The sequence below is a fragment of the Coregonus clupeaformis genome, chromosome 21 (assembly GCF_020615455.1).
Source record: "Coregonus clupeaformis isolate EN_2021a chromosome 21, ASM2061545v1, whole genome shotgun sequence".
Taxonomy (NCBI): domain Eukaryota; kingdom Metazoa; phylum Chordata; class Actinopteri; order Salmoniformes; family Salmonidae; genus Coregonus; species Coregonus clupeaformis.
In genome coordinates, this window is record NC_059212.1 from 48,021,456 (window position 1) to 48,039,961 (window position 18,506).

At 47.5% G+C, this 18,506-nt stretch overlaps 1 protein-coding gene across 2 annotated transcripts in view; it reads right to left on the bottom strand.

The window, feature by feature from the left end:
- The window catches only part of plcd1b (phospholipase C, delta 1b), a 61,499-nt gene that overhangs the window by 31,878 nt on the left and 11,115 nt on the right, over window positions 1-18,506 (bottom strand). For both annotated transcript variants that reach the window (XM_045205945.1, XM_045205944.1), the window contains exons 2-5: window positions 15,556-15,663; window positions 10,297-10,347; window positions 3,227-3,333; window positions 2,548-2,669 (exon numbers count right to left, since the gene is read on the bottom strand). In XM_045205945.1, the coding sequence (XP_045061880.1) occupies window positions 2,548-2,669; window positions 3,227-3,333; window positions 10,297-10,347; window positions 15,556-15,663 (388 nt within the window). The remainder of the gene's footprint in view (window positions 1-2,547; window positions 2,670-3,226; window positions 3,334-10,296; window positions 10,348-15,555; window positions 15,664-18,506) is intronic.

Genomic DNA, 18,506 nt, shown 5'->3' on the forward strand with positions numbered 1-18,506 from the left:
ATGATCCGTGTGCCCCCTTCACGTGAATGATATGCACCTCCGACATTTACTCCTAGCCGCTTCAGTAAAGGAACATCCTCAGAATAGGAAGACATGGGACGTGCGTGTTTAGCTTTATGGAAAGAGAAAAATATTAAACAGAGCTTGCCGCTGTTCTTCATTCAGCTTGTCTCGCCATCTGGCAAGTGGGCGACTGGACATTTATTCTCGGCTAGCTTTTAGCAATGGCTTGCGCCACATTCGTGTGCTCCTTGCTCTTTTCATGTTTGTCAAATAAAGGATGGTTGAAATTCTTTGAGCCTTTATAAAATGCACCTGTTTTGTCTGCTAGATGTGGATTTGAGCGGCAAATCTTGCACCACATTTCAGTGCGCTCATCGTTAGCTTCAAGCCACTGCACATCTTGGAGCCACTTTTCCGAAAAAAATTATTTTCTTCGGCTCTGGCTCCAGTTGGCGTTTCTTTGTAGGTGGCGAAACGCCAAAGAAGCTGCTTAATGTCTGTTGCTTTTTGGACATCCCTGACAGTAGTTGACAAGCAACATGTCATGTGTAAGGTTAGATGAGAAGATCGGTCAAGTACGCAAAGGCGCGTAGTAACACAAGTGGCATTACGCATTCCTGATTTTTGTCGCGCTTGCGTATCTGCGTACCAGTTATGTGCACCCCTGCATATAAAGTCTGACGTGCTTAAATCCAATGGGTTATTTCCTAGTATCGATACAATCGATTTATTACATTTTAAAACGATGTTAGATCGATATATGTTGTCCAAAAGGCCAACTGTTAGATTAATTTGGATTTTAAGAATAATGACTAAAGGATTTTACCCCAAATACAGTATAAATGTTAGAATTATCATGTAGTGTCAACCCACTAACAGAGGGGGTACTAAACATTCAAGGGTAAAGGAGAAGGCGGGAACTGTTAAAAAAGCCACCTAAAGGTGGGAGGAGCATAGTGCCTTTGTTTGTCAAGGGGTATAAAAACAGTATGTTTGTGTTTTTGGCCCCAGAGCTCTCGCCATGAATAAAAATACAGATAAGACTTGTGAGTTGTGGACCTTGAATCATTGATGATTAAAACCAGAGCCTTACAACCTCTGGTAATGATTCAAGCTTAGGGTGAATTAGAGATAAAAATTCACATGACACCAACTCGCCGAGCACAGATCGATGTAGTTGGATCATATGAATATAAATCGATACATCGATGTAGTAGATGGATCGTTACACCCCTAGTAACAACATATCTGCCACGCTGATCCTCAACACTGGGGCCCCTCAGGGATGCGTGTTTAGTCCCCTCCTGTACTCCCTGTTCACCCATGATTGCATGGCCAAACACGACTCCAACACTATCATTAAGTTTGCTGATGACACAACAGTGGTAGGCCTGATCACCGACAACGATGAGACAGCCTATAGGGAGGAGGTCAGAGACCTGGCAGTGTGGTGTCTGGAGAACAACCTCTCCCTCAATGTGAGCAAGACAAAGGAGATGATCGTGGACTACAGGAAAAGGAGGGCTGAACACGCCCCCATTCACATCGACGGGGCTGTAGTGGAGCGGGTCGAGAGTTTCAAGTTCCTTGGTGTCCACATCACCAACGAACTATCATGGTCCAAACACACCAAGACAGTCGTGAAGAGGGCACGACAAAGCCTATTCCCCCTCAGGAGACTGAAAATATTTGGCATGGGTCCCCAGATCCTCAAAAACTTCTACAGCTGCACCATCGAGAGCATCCTGACCGGTTGCATCACCGCCTGGTATGGCAACTGCTCAGCATCCGACCGTAAGGCGCTACAGAGGGTAGTGCGTACGGCCTAATACATCACTGGGGCCAAGCTTCCTGCCATCCAGGACCTATACACTAGGCGGTGTCAGAGGAAGGCCCAAAACATTGTCAAAGACTCCAGTCACCCAAGTCATAGACTGTTCTCTCTGCTACCGCGCGGCAAGCGGTACCGGAGCGCCAAGTCTAGGTCCAAAAGGCTCCTTAACAGCTTCTACCCCAAGCTATAAGACTGCTGAACAATTAATCAAATGGCCACCCGGACTATTTACATTGACCCCGCCCTCTTATGTTTTTACACTGCTGCTACTCGATGTTTATTATCTATGCATAGTCACTTTACCCCTACCTACATGTACAAATTACTTCGACTAACCTGTACAACCTTAGCCTTATTACGAGTCACATGTTATGTATATATAATATACTGAATATTCACTATCAAATATTACTGCCCACTACAATATCGATTCAGTAATTTCAAATGAATACAGGTTTCTCAAAAACAAATGGTTAGTAACTAAAGTATACTTTGAGAAATAGTACCCTAATCACAACTAGGCTGTTATGACCATGGAAATATAATCTATAGAACGGACCTCCCCATTCAAGTCAATGATCGCATAACGGGTGGACTGGCAGCCATTGTACTCATGAGTTTACCAGTCAAATTGGCAGAGTTAGAGGTTCCAAGCCCTTTCTATAGATTCTGTTTCTGTGGTTCTGACTCTATATCTGTGAGAAGGATACTGCTCGGTCTTCTGCCGACGGTTGACGTTCGCCATGTTGGACATGATCTTCTCCAGACTGGCGACCCACTGCTTAGCCTCCTCCTCAGAGCTGGCCATCAGGTCCACATTCTTTCTTCTGCCCTTAAAGATAATGGAGGGGCAAATGCAACTGTGATGTAAATGTGATCATGTAAATGCAATGCCGTACCTAATCTCAGAAACCCAGCACTATAATCTTGTGTAAATGTGTCAGATGATCCATTAGGTTCTGGGGTTTACTCTTAGTAAAGATATTAACGAGACAAGAGAACTCTCCACCCCCCTAAACAGAAACTCTCAGCCAAAGCATGGCCAAATGTCCCCTCCCCTTCTTACAGTCGAAAGATGCTAACACCTGCGAAATCGTGATTTGTCCAAATGATTAGTGACTAAAAAAATCTGCGCACCGGAACAAAGTTCCTCGTTAGTCGTCGCATCCCACAGTCTGTTGACAGACGCTTCGATATCACCCTATGTTACGTGCGTCTGTCCACGAGAGATTATGCTGTACCTAATCTCTGTCTGACCTCCAACCACTGCCATCTCTGCTTGAACTCCAACCACTGCCATCTCTGTAATACTGTACCACGAAATAAAGCCTGACTGAAATTCCATTGAATATACTGCAAATTGAGTTGTTAAAAAATATTTAAAAGAACCTTGAAGATTATGGAGAAACATCTCCCCTCCACCGGCTCCTCTGTGTTCTTCCTCAGACCATCCGATTGACGGCCAGCACGCACCGCCGAGATGTCCTCAATGGAGACTGTAGAAGAGAGGAGGGGAGGGGAGGGGAGAGGAGGGGAGAGGAGGGGAGGAGAGGAGGGAGAGGAGGGGAGAGAGAGGAGGGAGGGAGAGGAGGGGGGGGGAGGGAGGAGGGGAGGAGGGGAGGGGAGGAGGGGGAGGAGAGGGAGGAGGAGGGGAGAGGAGGGGAGGAGAGGAGAGGAGAGGAGAGGAGAGGAGAGGAGAGGAGAGGGAGAGGAGAGGAGAGGAGAGGAGAGGAGGGGAGGGGAGGGGAGAGGAGGGGAGGGGAGGTTATTGTCTACAACAGGATCACTCAGACTATATTGTTTATTTATTTATTTTATTTTATTTTTTATTTCACCTTTATTTAACCAGGTAAACCAGTTGAGAACAAGTTCTCATTTACAACTGCGACCTGGCCAAGATAAAGCAAAGCAGTGCGATAAAAACAACAACACAGAGTTACATATGGGGTAAAACAAAACAAAGTCAAAAATACAACAGAAATACATATATATACAGTGTGTGCAAATTTAGCAAGTTATGGAGGTAAGGCAATAAAATAGGCTATAGTGCAAAATAATTACAAATAGTATTAACACTGGAATGATAGATGTGCAAGAGATGATCTGCAAATAGAGATACTGGGGTACAAATGAGCAAAATAAATAACAATATAGGGATGAGGTAGTTGGGCGGGCTAATTTCAGATGGGCTGTGTACAGGTGCAGTGATCGGTAAGGTGCTCTGACAACTGATGCTTGAATACCAAAGAACCAGTGTTGAATACCAAAGCACCAGTGTTGAATACCAAAGAACCAGTGTTGAATACCAAAGAACCAGTGTTGAATACCAAAGCACCAGTGTTGAATACCAAAGAACCAGTGTTGAATACCAAAGCACCAGTGTTGAATACCAAAGAACCAGTGTTGAATACCAAAGAACCAGTGTTGAATACCAAAGAACCAGTGTTGAATACCAAAGCACCAGTGTTGAATACCAAAGCACCAGTGTTGAATACCAAAGCACCAGTGTTGAATACCAAAGCACCAGTGTTGAATACCAAAGCACCAGTGTTGAATACCAAAGCACCAGTGTTGAATACCAAAGCACCAGTGTTGAATACCAAAGAACCAGTGTTGAATACCAAAGCACCAGTGTTGAATACCAAAGCACCAGTGTTGAATACCAAAGCACCAGTGTTGAATACCAAAGAACCAGTGTTGAATACCAAAGAACCAGTGTTGAATACCAAAGAACCAGTGTTGAATTCCAAAGAACCAGTGTTGAATACCAAAGAACCAGTGTTGAATATCAAAGCCCGACTCCTCACCCTCAATAAGTCCAGGCAGCGCATAACCCCCCCCATCAAATCAAATCAAGTTGTATTTGTCACATGCGCCGAATACAACAGGTGTACACTTTACCGTGAAATTGCCCCAACGCATTGATTACAAGATCCTCCTTCTGACCTACAAAGCCTTTCACCACCTCACCCCCCCCACCACAGCAGGCCACCTTGTCATCCCCAGGTCCAAGCTCCAGCGCGTCGGTGACAGGGCTTTCTCCAGGGTTGCTCCTAGGCTCTGGAACTCCCTCCCTCATCTTTCAGTCCAGGGGGTGGAGAGGAGTGTCTTTGCTGTATTGCTTTGCGTGTCTGTGTGTGACACTCCTCGCTCCACCGTACTGAGCACCACTTAACATAAACCCTTACCCTACCTCTTACCCTAAACCGGGTTTGTATCCTAACCCCAATCCCGCCCCTTACCCTAAACCGGGTTTGTATCCTAATCCCAACCCTACCCTCCCCATACACTGATACATCACACGCTTTCCCTTTCTTGAGCCACCCCTCTCTTTATTCATTTTTTTTTTTAAACTTTGGGTCCTTGAAAAGCACTCTATAAATCCCATGTATTATTATTATTAAAGCACAAACAGAGAAAAATAATGATAAACAAGAGATAATTTGGATAAACAGGAAACCACATACAGTGGGGAAAACAAGTATTTAGTCAGCCACCAATTGTGCAAGTTCTCCCACTTAAAAAGATGAGAGAGGCCTGTAATTTTCATCATAGGTACACGTCAACTATGACAGACAAAATGAGAAAAAGAAATCCAGAAAATCACATTGTAGGATTTTTTATGAATATATTTGCAAATTATGGTGGAAAATAAGTATTTGGTCAATAACAAAAGTTTCTCAATACTTTGTTATATACCCTTTGTTGGCAATGACACAGGTCAAACGTTTTCTGTAAGTCTTCACAAGGTTTTCACACACTGTTGCTGGTATTTTGGCCCATTCCTCCATGCAGATCTCCTCTAGAGCAGTGATGTTTTGGGGCTGTCGCCGGGCAACATGGACTTTCAACTCCCTCCAAAGATTTTCTATGGGGTTGAGATCTGGAGACTGGCTAGGCCACTCCAGGACCTTGAAATGCTTCTTACGAAGCCACTCCTTCGTTGCCCGGGCGGTGTGTTTGGGATCATTGTCATGCTGAAAGACCCAGCCACGTTTCATCTTCAATGCCCTTGCTGATGGAAGGAGGTTTTCACTCAAAATCTCACGATACATGGCCCCATTCATTCTTTCCTTTACACGGATCAGTCTTCCTGGTCCCTTTGCAGAAAAACAGCCCCAAAGCATGATGTTTCCACCCCCATACTTCACAGTAGGTATGGTGTTCTTTGGATGCAACTCAGCATTCTTTGTCCTCCAAACACGACGAGTTGAGTTTTTACCAAAAAGTTCTATTTTGGTTTCATCTGACCATATGACATTCTCCCAATCCTCTTCTGGATCATCCAAATGCACTCTAGCAAACTTCAGACGGGCCTGGACATGTACTGGCTTAAGCAGGGGGACACGTCTGGCACTGCAGGATTTGAGTCCCTGGCGGGGTAGTGTGTTACTGATGGTAGGCTTTGTTACTTTGTTCCCAGCTCTCTGCAGGTCATTCACTAGGTCCCCCGTGTGGTTCTGGGGTTTTTGCTCACCGTTCTTGTGATCATTTTGACCCCACGGAGTGAGATCTTGCGTGGAGCCCCAGATCAAGGGAGATTATCAGTGGTCTTGTATGTCTTCCATTTCCTAATAATTGCTCCCACAGTTGATTTCTTCAAACCAAGCTGCTTACCTATTGCAGATTGTCTTCCCAGCCTGGTGCAAGTCTACAATTTTGTTTCTGGTGTCCTTTGACAGCTCTTTGGTCTTGGCCATAGTGGAGTTTGGAGTGTGACTGTTTGAGGTTGTGGACAGGTGTCTTTTATACTGATAACAAGTTCAAACAGGTGCCATTAATACAGGTAACGAGTGGAGGACAGAGGAGCCTCTTAAAGAAGAAGTTACAGGTCTGTGAGAGCCAGAAATCTTGCTTGTTTGTAGGTGACCAAATACTTATTTTCCACCATAATTTGCAAATAAATTCATAAAAAATCCTACAATGTGATTTTCTGGATTTTTTCCCCTCAATATGTCTGTCATAGTTGACGTGTACCTATGATGAAAATTACAGGCCTCTCTCATCTTTGTAAGTGGGAGAACTTGCACAATCGGTGGCTGACTAAATACTTTTTTTCCCCACTGTAGGAAACGTGCAAAAGACAGTTAAGGTTTGGCGTTCCCTAGAACCAGGAACTAGATTATTCCAGTCCTGCATAAATGACTACTACTCGGGGATGTTTTTTTGTGTACTTTGGATACTAAATTGGCTGAGGCTTTTGTTCAGTTAGTCTTCTGTGCATGTTCTGCATTCAAGTGAACTTTGCTTTGTGTCATAAAATATAATAGACTATAAATACTCAAAAATCAGCTCTGGAAATTTCCACTCAAGATGACAGAATTGACAAAAACAAAAACAACACCTAATTTCAAATGTATATAAAAGATCAAATAAAATAAATAAAATAAAATAAAGACTCACTTAAAGACCCATACATGTATGGAAAAAAATATTTAGACCCTTGAAACCCCTTGTTAAAAACTACGAACAAAATGCTCAGCTGAAACCCATTCCTTCAAATTCTTTCTTTAACTCCTTTTTGTGAAAAAAAAAAAGCTTATCCAATGAAAGCACTAATTTCTCTCTGACTCAGAGACCTGTCAGGGCTAAGAGAGATTAAGAAAGCCATAAACTCATATCACCATGGTTATTATCAAACTCTCTCTCTGTGTTGACACACTTTTATGGTCTGTGAACCTAAAGATTTAACCCATAAAAAGGTGACATCATGAAGCTGAATGAAATATCAAATCATGTCAAGTACATACATACAGTGAGGAGAACAAGTATTTGATACACTGCCGATTTTGCAGGTTTTCCTACTTACAAAGCATGTAGAGGTCTGTAATGTTTATCATAGGTACACTTCAACTGTGAGAGACGGAATCTAAAACAAAAATCCAGAAAATCACATTGTATGATTTTTAAGTTATTAATTTGCATTTTATTGCATGGCATAAGTATTTGATACATCAGAAAAGCAGAACTTAATATTTGGTACAGAAACCTTTGTTTGCAATTACAGAGATCATACGTTTCCTGTAGGTCTTGACCAGGTTTGCACACACTGCAGCAGGGATTTTGGCCCACTCTTCCATACAGACCTTCTCCAGATCCTTCAGGTTTCGGGGCTGTCGCTCGGCAATACGGACTTTCAGCTCCCTCCAAAGATATTCTATTGGGTTCAGGTCTGGAGACTGGCTAGGCCACTCCAGGACCTTGAGATGCTTCTTACAGAGCCACTCCTTAGTTGCCCTGGTTGTGTGTTTCGGGTCGTTGTCATGCTGGAAGACCTAGCCACGACCCATCTGCAATGCTCTTACTGAGGGAAGGAGGTTGTTGGCCAAGATCTCGCGATACATGGCCCCATCCATCCTCCCCTCAATACGGTGCAGTCGTCCTGTCCCCTTTGCAAAAAAGCATCCCCAAAGAATGATGTTTCCACCTCCATGCTTCACGGTTGGGATGGTGTTCTTGGGGTTGTACTCATCCTTCTTCTTCCTCCAAACACGGCGAGTGGAGTTTAGACCAAAAAGCTCTATTTTGGTCTCATCAGACCACATGACCTTCTCCCATTCCTCCTCTGGATCATCCAGATGGTCACTGGCAAACTTCAGACGGGCCTGGACATGCACTGGCTTGAGCAGGGGGACCTTGCGTGCGCTGCAGGATTTTAATCCATGACGGCGTAGTGTGTTACTAATGGTTTTCTTTGAGAATGTGGTCCCAGCTCTCTTCAGGTCATTGACCAGGTCCTGCCGTGTAGTTCTGGGCTGATCCCTCACCTTCCTCATGATCATTGATGCCCCACGAGGTGAGATCTTGCATGGAGCCCCAGACCGAGGGTGATTGATCGTCATCTTGAACTTCTTCCATTTTCTAATAATTGCGCCAACAGTTGTTGCCTTCTCACCAAGCTGCTTGCCTATTGTCTTGTAGCCCATCCCAGCCTTGTGCAGGGCTACAATTTTATCCCTGATGTCCTTACACAGCTCTCTGGTCTTGACCATTGTGGAGAGGTTGGAGTCTGTTTGATTGAGTGTGGGGACAGGTGTCTTTTATACAGGTAACGAGTTCAAACAGGTGCAGTTAATACAGGTAATGAGTGGAGAACAGGAGGGCTTCTTAAAGAAAAACTAACAGGTCTGTGAGAGCCGGAATTCTTACTGGTTGGTAGGTGATCAAATACTTATGTCATGCAATAAAATGCAAATTAATTACTTAAAAATCATACAATGTGATTTTCTGGATTTTTGTTTTAGATTCCGTCTCTCACAGTTGAAGTGTACCTATGATAAAAATTACAGACCTCTACATGCTTTGTAAGTAGGAAAACCTGCAAAATCAGTGCATCAAATACTTGTTCTCCCCACTGTATATGTATTTAATTATACCAGTCTAAATAAAAGAAATAAAAAACTATCCACCTTTTCCATTTATCTATATTAATGTCAGATTAGATACCTGTACAGATTGCAGTGATTACCATAACAGAAAAAGATAATAGTTATTTTAAGATTTTTATCTGAGAGACCTACTGAGTTTAAAGGTATTTATTTGACATCTCCCCAAACCACCAACGGCTATTCTATCTATTCAATCTCCCTACCACGCCCACAATTAACAAGATGTATGCCAAGCCCATATCCTGGCCAGGCCAGTCTTCCTACTCTGACTATACCCTGGCCTGGGGGGGCAAAGCTTTGGAGTTAGAGGATACTGGTGCCTTTGGAGTTAGAGGATACTGGTGCCTTTGGAGTTAGAGGATACTGGTGCCTTTGGAGTTAGAGGATACTGGTGCTTTTGGAGTTAGAGGATACTGGTGCCTTTGGAGTTAGAGGATACTGGTGCCTTTGGAGTTAGAGGATACTGGTGCTTTTGGAGTTAGAGGATACTGGTGCCTTTGGAGTTAGAGGATACTGGTGCCTTTGGAGTTAGAGGATACTGGTGCCTTTGGAGTTAGAGGATACTGGTGCCTTTGGAGTTAGAGGATACTGGTGCCTTTGGAGTTAGAGGATACTGGTGCCTTTGGAGTTAGAGGGTACTGGTGCCTTTGGAGTTAGAGGATACTGGTGCCTTTGGAGTTAGAGGATACTGGTGCCTTTGGAGTTAGAGGATACTGGTGCCTTTGGAGTTAGAGGATACTGGTGCCTTTGGAGTTAGAGGATACTGGTGCTGGTGCTGAATTCTAAAACATTCCCTACCCTAACCCTAGGCATTCCTGTAGATCTGAGAGGACTAGATAGGTTTCACCTTAAGGTAATTACGACTCCCATTTTCACAAGCAGATACACTACTAAATATAATATATAATATACTAAATACACCCCTATCTCCCACTGGACACCATAGAAGAAGAGTGAAAACAGAACAGAGAGCCAACAAACTCCTATCCACCACACGCCAACACTAGAGAGACAGACGGTCGGGTGGTGTGGATGGATTGCACCATGGTGGTTTGCACAGACAGCACTCACAGGTCTGGGTGGACTTGAAGATCTTCTTGGACTCGTGCCACATGGTCTGGCTGTCAGACAGGTGTGTGTGTGGATGAGTGTCGGAATCAAGCGCAGGCACCAGGATGACTTCAACCGTCTTTAGTAACGTAACCAAGCACGTACACAAAAATATAACCAACCCAACCGGGTGGCGCAAAACAATTACGCACCAAACACAGTGCGCAAATAACAACGAAAAAGCGCACGCAGTCGCGAACTCTCGGGCACAAGCCAACAACGAGAGAAACTAGACACGATACAGAGGCAGTCTGACATAAACAATCACGCATAACACCTGCCCCAAACCAAGAAACTAAATAGGAGAACAATCAAGACACAAACAAGGGACAGGTGTTATGCACAGACAAAACCAAACGAAACAAGAAACATAGAACGGTGGCAGCTAGTACTCCGGAGACGACGACCGCCGAAGTCCGCCCGAACAAGGAAGAGGAGCAGCCTCGGCCGAAACCGTGACAGTACCCCCCCCCCTTGACGCGCGGCTCCAGCCGTGCGCCGACCCGGAGCTCGGGGACGACCCCGGACGACGCGGAGCAGGGCGCGCAGGATGACCCCGATGGAACTCGGTCAGTAGGGACTGGTCCAATATGTCCCTCCTGGGCACCCAGCACCGCTCCTCCGGACCGTACCCCTCCCACTCCACGAGATATTGAAGACCCCCCATCCGGCGTCTAGAATCCAGGATGGACCTCACGGTGTACGCCGGAGCCCCCTCGATGTCCAACGGGGGCGGAGGAGTCTCCTCAATCTCAAAGTCCTGGAGTGGACCAGCTACCACCGGCCTGAGGAGAGACACATGGAACGAGGGGTTAATATTCTTGTAGTCAATAGGTAATTCTAACCTATAACTCACCTCGTTCAATCTCCTCAGGACTTTAAAGGGCCCTACAAACCGCCGACCCAGCTTCCGGCAGGGCAGGCGGAGGGGCAGGTTTCTGGTTGAGAGCCAGACTCGATCTCCCGGTGCGTACACTGGCCCCTCACTGCGGTGTAGGTCGGCGCTCGTCTTCTGTCGACGTATGGCACGCTGCAGATGGACGTGTGCAGCGTCCCACGTCTCCTCCGAGCGCCGCACCCACTCATCCACAGCGGGGGCCTCGATCTGGCTCTCGTGCCATGGTGCCAGAACCGGCTGGTACCCTAACACACACTGAAAAGGGGTTAGTTGGGTGGAGGAGTGGCGAAGAGAGTTCTGTGCCATCTCGGCCCAGGGCACATATCTCGCCCACTCCTCCGGCCGGTCCTGACAGTATGACCTCAGAAACCTACCCACATCCTGGTTGACACGTTCAACCTGCCCATTACTCTCCGGGTGATAACCCGAGGTAAGGCTTACCGAAACCCCCAACCGTTCCATAAAAGCTCTCCACACTCTGGACGTGAACTGGGGGCCTCGGTCAGACACTATATCCTCGGGTACCCCGTAATGCCGGAAGACATGGGTGAACAGAGCCTCAGCGGTCTGTAGGGCAGTGGGTAGACCCGGCATGGGAAGGAGACGACAGGCCTTCGAGAACCTATCCACAACGACCAGGATGGCCGTATTCCCCTGTGAGGGTGGAAGGTCGGTAACAAAATCCACCGAGAGGTGGGACCAGGGTCGCTGTGGAATAGGCAGGGGTTGTAACTTACCCCTGGGCAAATGTCTGGGTGCCTTACACTGGGCACACACCGAACAGGAGGAGACATAAATCCTCACATCCCTAGCTAACGTTGGCCACCAGTACTTCGTGCTAAGGCAGTGCACTGTCCGGCCCGATACCCGGATGGCCAGAGGAGGGGGACGTATGAGCCCAACAAATGAGGCGATCGCGTATCTCGAGCGGAACGTACGTCCGACCCACAGGACACTGAGGAGGACTCGGGTCGGTGCGTAACGCCCGCTCGATCTCCCCCATCAACCTCCCACACCACCGGAGCAACCAGACAAGACTCCGGTAGTATGGGCGTGGACTCAACTGACCTCTCCCCTGCGTCATACCGCCGGGACAGAGCATCTGCCTTCCCGTTCTGGGACCCAGGGATGTATGTGATCTTGAACACAAACCGGGCCAGGAACATAGCCCAACGAGCCTGGCGAGGATTCAGTCTCCTAGCTGCCCGGATGTACTCCAGGTTACGATGGTCAGTTTGAATGAGGAAAGGGTGTTGAGCCCCCTCGAGCCAATGCCGCCACACCTTTAGGGCCTGTACTACGGCTAACAGCTCCCTGTCTCCTACGTCATAATTCCGCTCCGCCGGACTGAGCTTCTTTGAGTAGAACGCACAGGGGGCGGAGTTTAGGTGGAGTGCCAGACCGCTGGGAAAGAACGGCCCCTATCCCGGCCTCTGACGCGTCCACCTCTACTTGGAACGGTAAGGAGGGATCCGGATGCGCCAACACCGGCGCCGAGGTAAACAGGTCCTTCAGTCTCCCAAATGCCCTGTCCGCCTCAGCTGACCACCGCAAGCGCACCGGACCCCCTTTAACAGAGACGTGATGGGAGCTGCCACCTGTCCAAAACCCCGGATAAACCTCCGGTAGTAATTCGCAAAACCCAAGAACCGTTGCACCTCCTTCACAGTGGTTGGGGTCTGCCAATTACGCACAGCCGAGACCCGGTCTACCTCCATCTTCACCCCTGACGCAGACAACTGGTAACCCAGAAAGGAGACCGACTTCTGAAAAAACAGACATTTCTCTGCCTTGACATATAGGTCATGCTCCAACAGCCTCCTCAATACTCGGCGCACCAGGGCTACATGCTCAGCACGGGTAGGGCTATACACCAGAATGTCGTCGATGTACACAACCACTCCCTGTCCCTGCATGTCCCGGAAAATCTCATCAACGAAGGATTGGAAGACTGAGGGAGCATTCATCAACCCATATGGCATGACTAGATACTCGTAGTGCCCAGAAGTCGTGCTAAACGCTGTCTTCCATTCATCGCCCTTACGTATGCGCACCAAGTTGTATGCGCTCCTAAGATCCAATTTTGTAAAGAACTGCGCACCGTGCAGTGACTCCGTCATAGTCGCAATCAGAGGAAGTGGATAGCTGTACTTCACTGTGATCTGATTGAGACCGCGGTAATCAATACACGGCCGCAGACCTCCATCCTTCTTCTTCACAAAAAAGAAACTTGAGGAAACGGGTGAAACGGAGGACCGTATGTATCCCTGTCTAAGAGACTCAGAGATGTATGTCTCCATAGATCTTTTCTCCTCTTGAGACAAGGGATACACATGGCTCGCGGAGAGCTGCGCCTGACTGGAGATCTATCGCACAATCCCCCGTCTATGAGGCGGCAGCTGAGCAGCCCTAGTCTTACTGAACGCCAGTGCCAAATCCTCATACTGGGGAATCTGCAATGCTGGCATTAGATTCGGACTCTCCACCGAGGTCGCCCCTATGGAAACACCCAGACATCGCCCCTCACATTGAGCAGACCACCCTTTAAGAGCTTTCTCTCGCCACCCAATAATAGGGTCATGAGTTATCAACCAGGGAAGACCCAACACCACCGGATACGCAGGAGAGTCAATCAAATAAAGCTGAATTCTCTCCTCATGACCCTCCTGCGCCATCATCTGAAGTGGTGCTGTGACTTCCTAATCAAACCAGACCCTAACGGACGGCTATCTAGGGCATGGACGGGGAAAGGCTTATCCACTGGGATGAGGGGAATCCCTAACTCTAAACAGAACTGGCGATCTATAAAATTCCCAGCTGCGCCTGAATCTACCAGCGCCTTATGCTGGGAACGAGGTGCAACCTGTGGGAAACAAACAGGCAAGGTTAGGTGCACGACAGAAAGCTCTGGGTAAGCAGGGCGCCTACTCACCTGGGGTGACCCCCAATGCCTGTCCTGCCATCTCCTCCTCTGGAGGACCCGCCCCAGCACCTAGCCGCAGTGTGCCCTCCACGACCACAGTTGGTGCAAGGGCCGGGTCCCCGTGGGCTCCTCCTCCTCCGTTCCCTAGCGCCAGCACCCCGAGCTCCATAGGACTCGGCTCGGAGGCGTTGGAGAGTGGAATGGGCGAACCCCCCTCCGGGACGCCCACGGGTGGCGAGCAGGGTATCCAGCCGGATGGCCATGTCGACCAGTTGGTCGAAAGTCAACGACGTGTCCCTGCACGCCAACTCTCGCTGGACGTCCTCTCGGAGGCTGCAGCGGAAATGGTCAGTCAGGGCCCGCTCATTCCACCCTGCATCAGCCGCTAGGGTCCGGAACTCTAATGCAAAGTCCTGGGCGCTCCTCATCCCCTGTCGGAGGTAGAACAGACGTTCCCCCCGCCGCCTTCCCTTCTGGTGGATGGTCGAATACCGCCCGGAAGCGGCGGGAGAACTCCGCGTAGTTCGTCGTTGCGGCGTCCATTCTCCTCCACTCGGCGTTGGCCACTCCAACGCCTTGCCGGTGAGACAGGAGATGAGGGCTGAGACGCTCTCGTGTCCCGAGGGCGCCGGGTGGACGGTGGCGAGGTAGAGCTCCACCTGCAGCAGGAACCCTTGACACCCGGCGGTGGAGCCGTCGTACGCCCTCGGGAGCGAGAGCCGAATCCCACTGGGTTCCGAAGAGGACACTGGAGGGCTGACCGCTGGATCTGGGTCGGTGTGTGGAGGTTTGGGAACCCCGCTGGTCTCCCAACGGTGCAGCGTGGTCATCACCCTATCCAGAGCGTGGCAGACCTGGTTCATCCGGTCCTCCTGACCTCGAAGACGTTCCGCCAAATCAGCTGGTGGCGCGGTCGCTCCTGCTGATTCCATCTTGATGCGTGATTCTGTCAGACAGGTGTGTGTGTGGATGAGTGTCGGAATCAAGCGCAGGCACCAGGATGACTTCAACCGTCTTTAGTAACGTAACCAAGCACGTACACAATAATATAACCAACCCAACCGGGTGGCGCAAAACAATTACGCACCAAACACAGTGCGCAAATAACAACGAAAAGCGCACGCAGTGCGAACTCTCGGGCACAAGCCAACAACGAGAGAAACTAGACACGATACAGAGGCAGTCTGACATAAACAATCACGCATAACACCTGCCCCAAACCAAGAAACTAAATAGGAGAACAATCAAGACACAAACAAGGGACAGGTGTTATGCACAGACAAAACCAAACGAAACAAGAAACATAGAACGGTGGCAGCTAGTACTCCGGAGACGACGACCGCCGAAGTCCGCCCGAACAAGGAAGAGGAGCAGCCTCGGCCGAAACCGTGACACTGGCAGTCCTCCTGTAGCTTGTAGAAGCGGGTCTTCTTCCAGGAGGAAGATTTCACCTTCAGAAGGTCTCCACCCACCAGCAAGAACTGGAGGTCTGCATCCCCCTCCATACCTGAGGATGGGAGAGACAGAGGCTCAGGAGGATAGTAGCTACTTTATAGGCAATAAAGGCAGGTTATTATTTTTTAAAGGAGGAAGTGGTGATTCGCATCTCCCTCAGGATGGATAGATATAAAATACAGACTATCAAGACAATAAAGCGATACTGTAAGAGGGAGACTTAGCTGGATCAATAAACAATGAATAAATATATAATGTAGCCTATAAGGGACAGATCTAAATTTACTGGGGGAGAGGGTTGGTCCAAAATAAGGAAGGGTTGTCAAACTTATTTTTTTTGTTTTGGGGAGGGTTGGGTGGTTTTTATTGGGAACAGGGGAGGGTTTGGTGGGTTTTATTGGCCACAGGGGAGGGTTGGGTGGTTTTTATTGGCCACAGGGAAGGGTAGTGTGGTTTATTATTGGGCACAGGGGAGGGTTGAGTGGTTTTTATTGGGAACAGGGGAGGGTTGAGTGGTTTTTATTGGGAACAGGGGAGGGTTGGGTGTTTTTTTATTGGGCACGGGGGAGGGTTGGGTGGCTTTTATTGGGAACAGGGGAGGGTTGGGTGGTTTTCATTGGGAACAGGGGAGGGTTGGATAGTTTTTATTGGGAACAGGGGAGGGTTGGGTGGTTTTTATTGGGAACAGGGGAGGGTTGGGTGGCTTTTATTGGGCACAGGGGAGGGTTGGGTGGTTTTTATTGGGAACAGGTGAGGGTTGGATGGTTTTTATTGGCCACAGGGGAGGGTTGGGTGGTTTTTATTGGGAACAGGGGAGGGTTGGGTGGTTTTTATTGGGAACAGGGGGAGGGTTGGGTGGTTTTTATTGGGAACAGGGGAGGGTTGGGTGGTTTTTATTGGGAACAGGGGAGGGTTGAGTGGTTTTTATTGGGAACAGGGGAGGGTTGGGTGGCTTTTATTGGGAACAGGGGAGGGTTGGGTGGTTTTTATTGGGAACAGGGGAGGGTTGGGTGGTTTTTATTGGGAACAGGGGAGGGTTGGGTGGTTTTTATTGGGAACAGGGGAGGGTTGGATGGTTTTTATTGGGAACAGGGGAGGGTTGGGTGGTTTTTATTGGCCACAGGGGAGGGTTGGGTGGTTTTTATTGGGAACAGGGGAGGGTTGGATGGTTTTATTGGGAACAGGGGAGGGTTGGATGGTTTTATTGGGAACAGGGGAGGGTTGGGTGGTTTTTATTGGGAACAGGGGAGGGTTGGGTGGTTTTTATTGGGAACAGGGGAGGGTTGGGTGGTTTTTATTGGGAACAGGGGAGGGTTGGGTGGTTTTTATTGGGAACAGGGGAGGGTTGGGTGTTTTTCATTCACTCTTCTGCTCGTATTTTCCCCATAAACAATGGCTTGACTTACTTTTGATATTACTCTAATAAAGTTTAGAAACGTTTGTGAAGGTTTGGTAGGGTGTGGCTATTATTAAGCTTTAGCTACTGCAGGCCTGTGATATGAAGGCAGTGCGCCCCGGCGCTCCAACTGACTCCAACAGTTGAACTTGAGGTGAGGACGTCTGTTTCAGGCCTACCAGGTGTTCGGACCATGCAAAATAGCTAATTGGCACAGGTGGCGGCCTATGTCTTCCGAGACAACAAAAAATAAGCAAAGCCAAGCATCACACAGTTCTGCTTCCTAAAGTTCCTTTCCCCTCTGTGTCTCACTCACTTAATTGCCTTCCGACACACGCGTGCTAAGGAAATAAAAGCCTATTAAAAACGTATCTAACTGATGGGATACACAAGCTGCATTCCTTGCCAAATGATGACAGTTTTATCACAAATTCTAAATGGACTGGTTGACTGAAATAGGGAAAATATGTGTTCCAACAATGAGCTACAGTTTTCGAATAATTGCATAATTTTACAGTTGTCACTACTTACCACAGCCACACAGTCAAAATTGTCTATATCGTGACAATTCATGAAAACACATTTGCTTTTTGGTCTTAATTTGAGGTTCGACATAAGGTTCACAGTGGGGTTAGGTTTAAAATCAGATTTTAAGAAGCAAAATTGTAGAAACGGGCAGGGTTTATGACTTTGTGGCTGTGGTAACTAACGTCAGTGACGACCCTACTTTGCGAACTGCAAGTGGCATTTAGAATTGGTTAGGCTATTAGCCCCCTAAACATAGACCGGTTCCACCCTGAAAATATGCAAAAATATTAGTTTGACAGAGAGCTTAGTTTCATCAGGCCTACTCAACAAACAGATGTCCTGGCCATAATTCATCCCCATGCAGTGTTCAATGTAGAATTGTTAATCCATTTAGAAAAATCCAAGGAAACAGGCATAATAACCTAAATAGAACGTCTGTATATCAAAAAGAAGACAGATTTTGAAAAATGTTTTTCAACTTGCCAAATTGAGCCCCGTTTTCACTCTTAAAGAATAACTTTTCTAGATGCCAGATGCGAATTACTTCTATTTTATTCTGTTATATACCATGGCATTGTTGAATACTCCTTTCTGATTGGCTTGAAGGGCATTCTAGAGTGTGCATTATTTCCCTATAACACACTGTATATTTGCACAGTAGAATTAAATGGCTATAGTTCATGTTGTTGTTGAATTCGGTTTTCATAATAGCAAGCTAGGACTGATGGTTTGGTAGCTAAGCTGGTAGAGCACGGCGCTTGTAACGCTAAGGTAGTGGGTTCAATCCCCGGGACCACCCATACACAAAAATGTAGGCACGCATGACTGTAAGTCGCTTTGGATAAAAGCGTCTGCTAAATGGCATATTATATTATTATATTATATACCAGAGTTACTCCTATAATCTAACAATATAACGCTTATCTTTATACAATATATTCTGATCGAAAATGTCTGAATTAGCCTCCTTC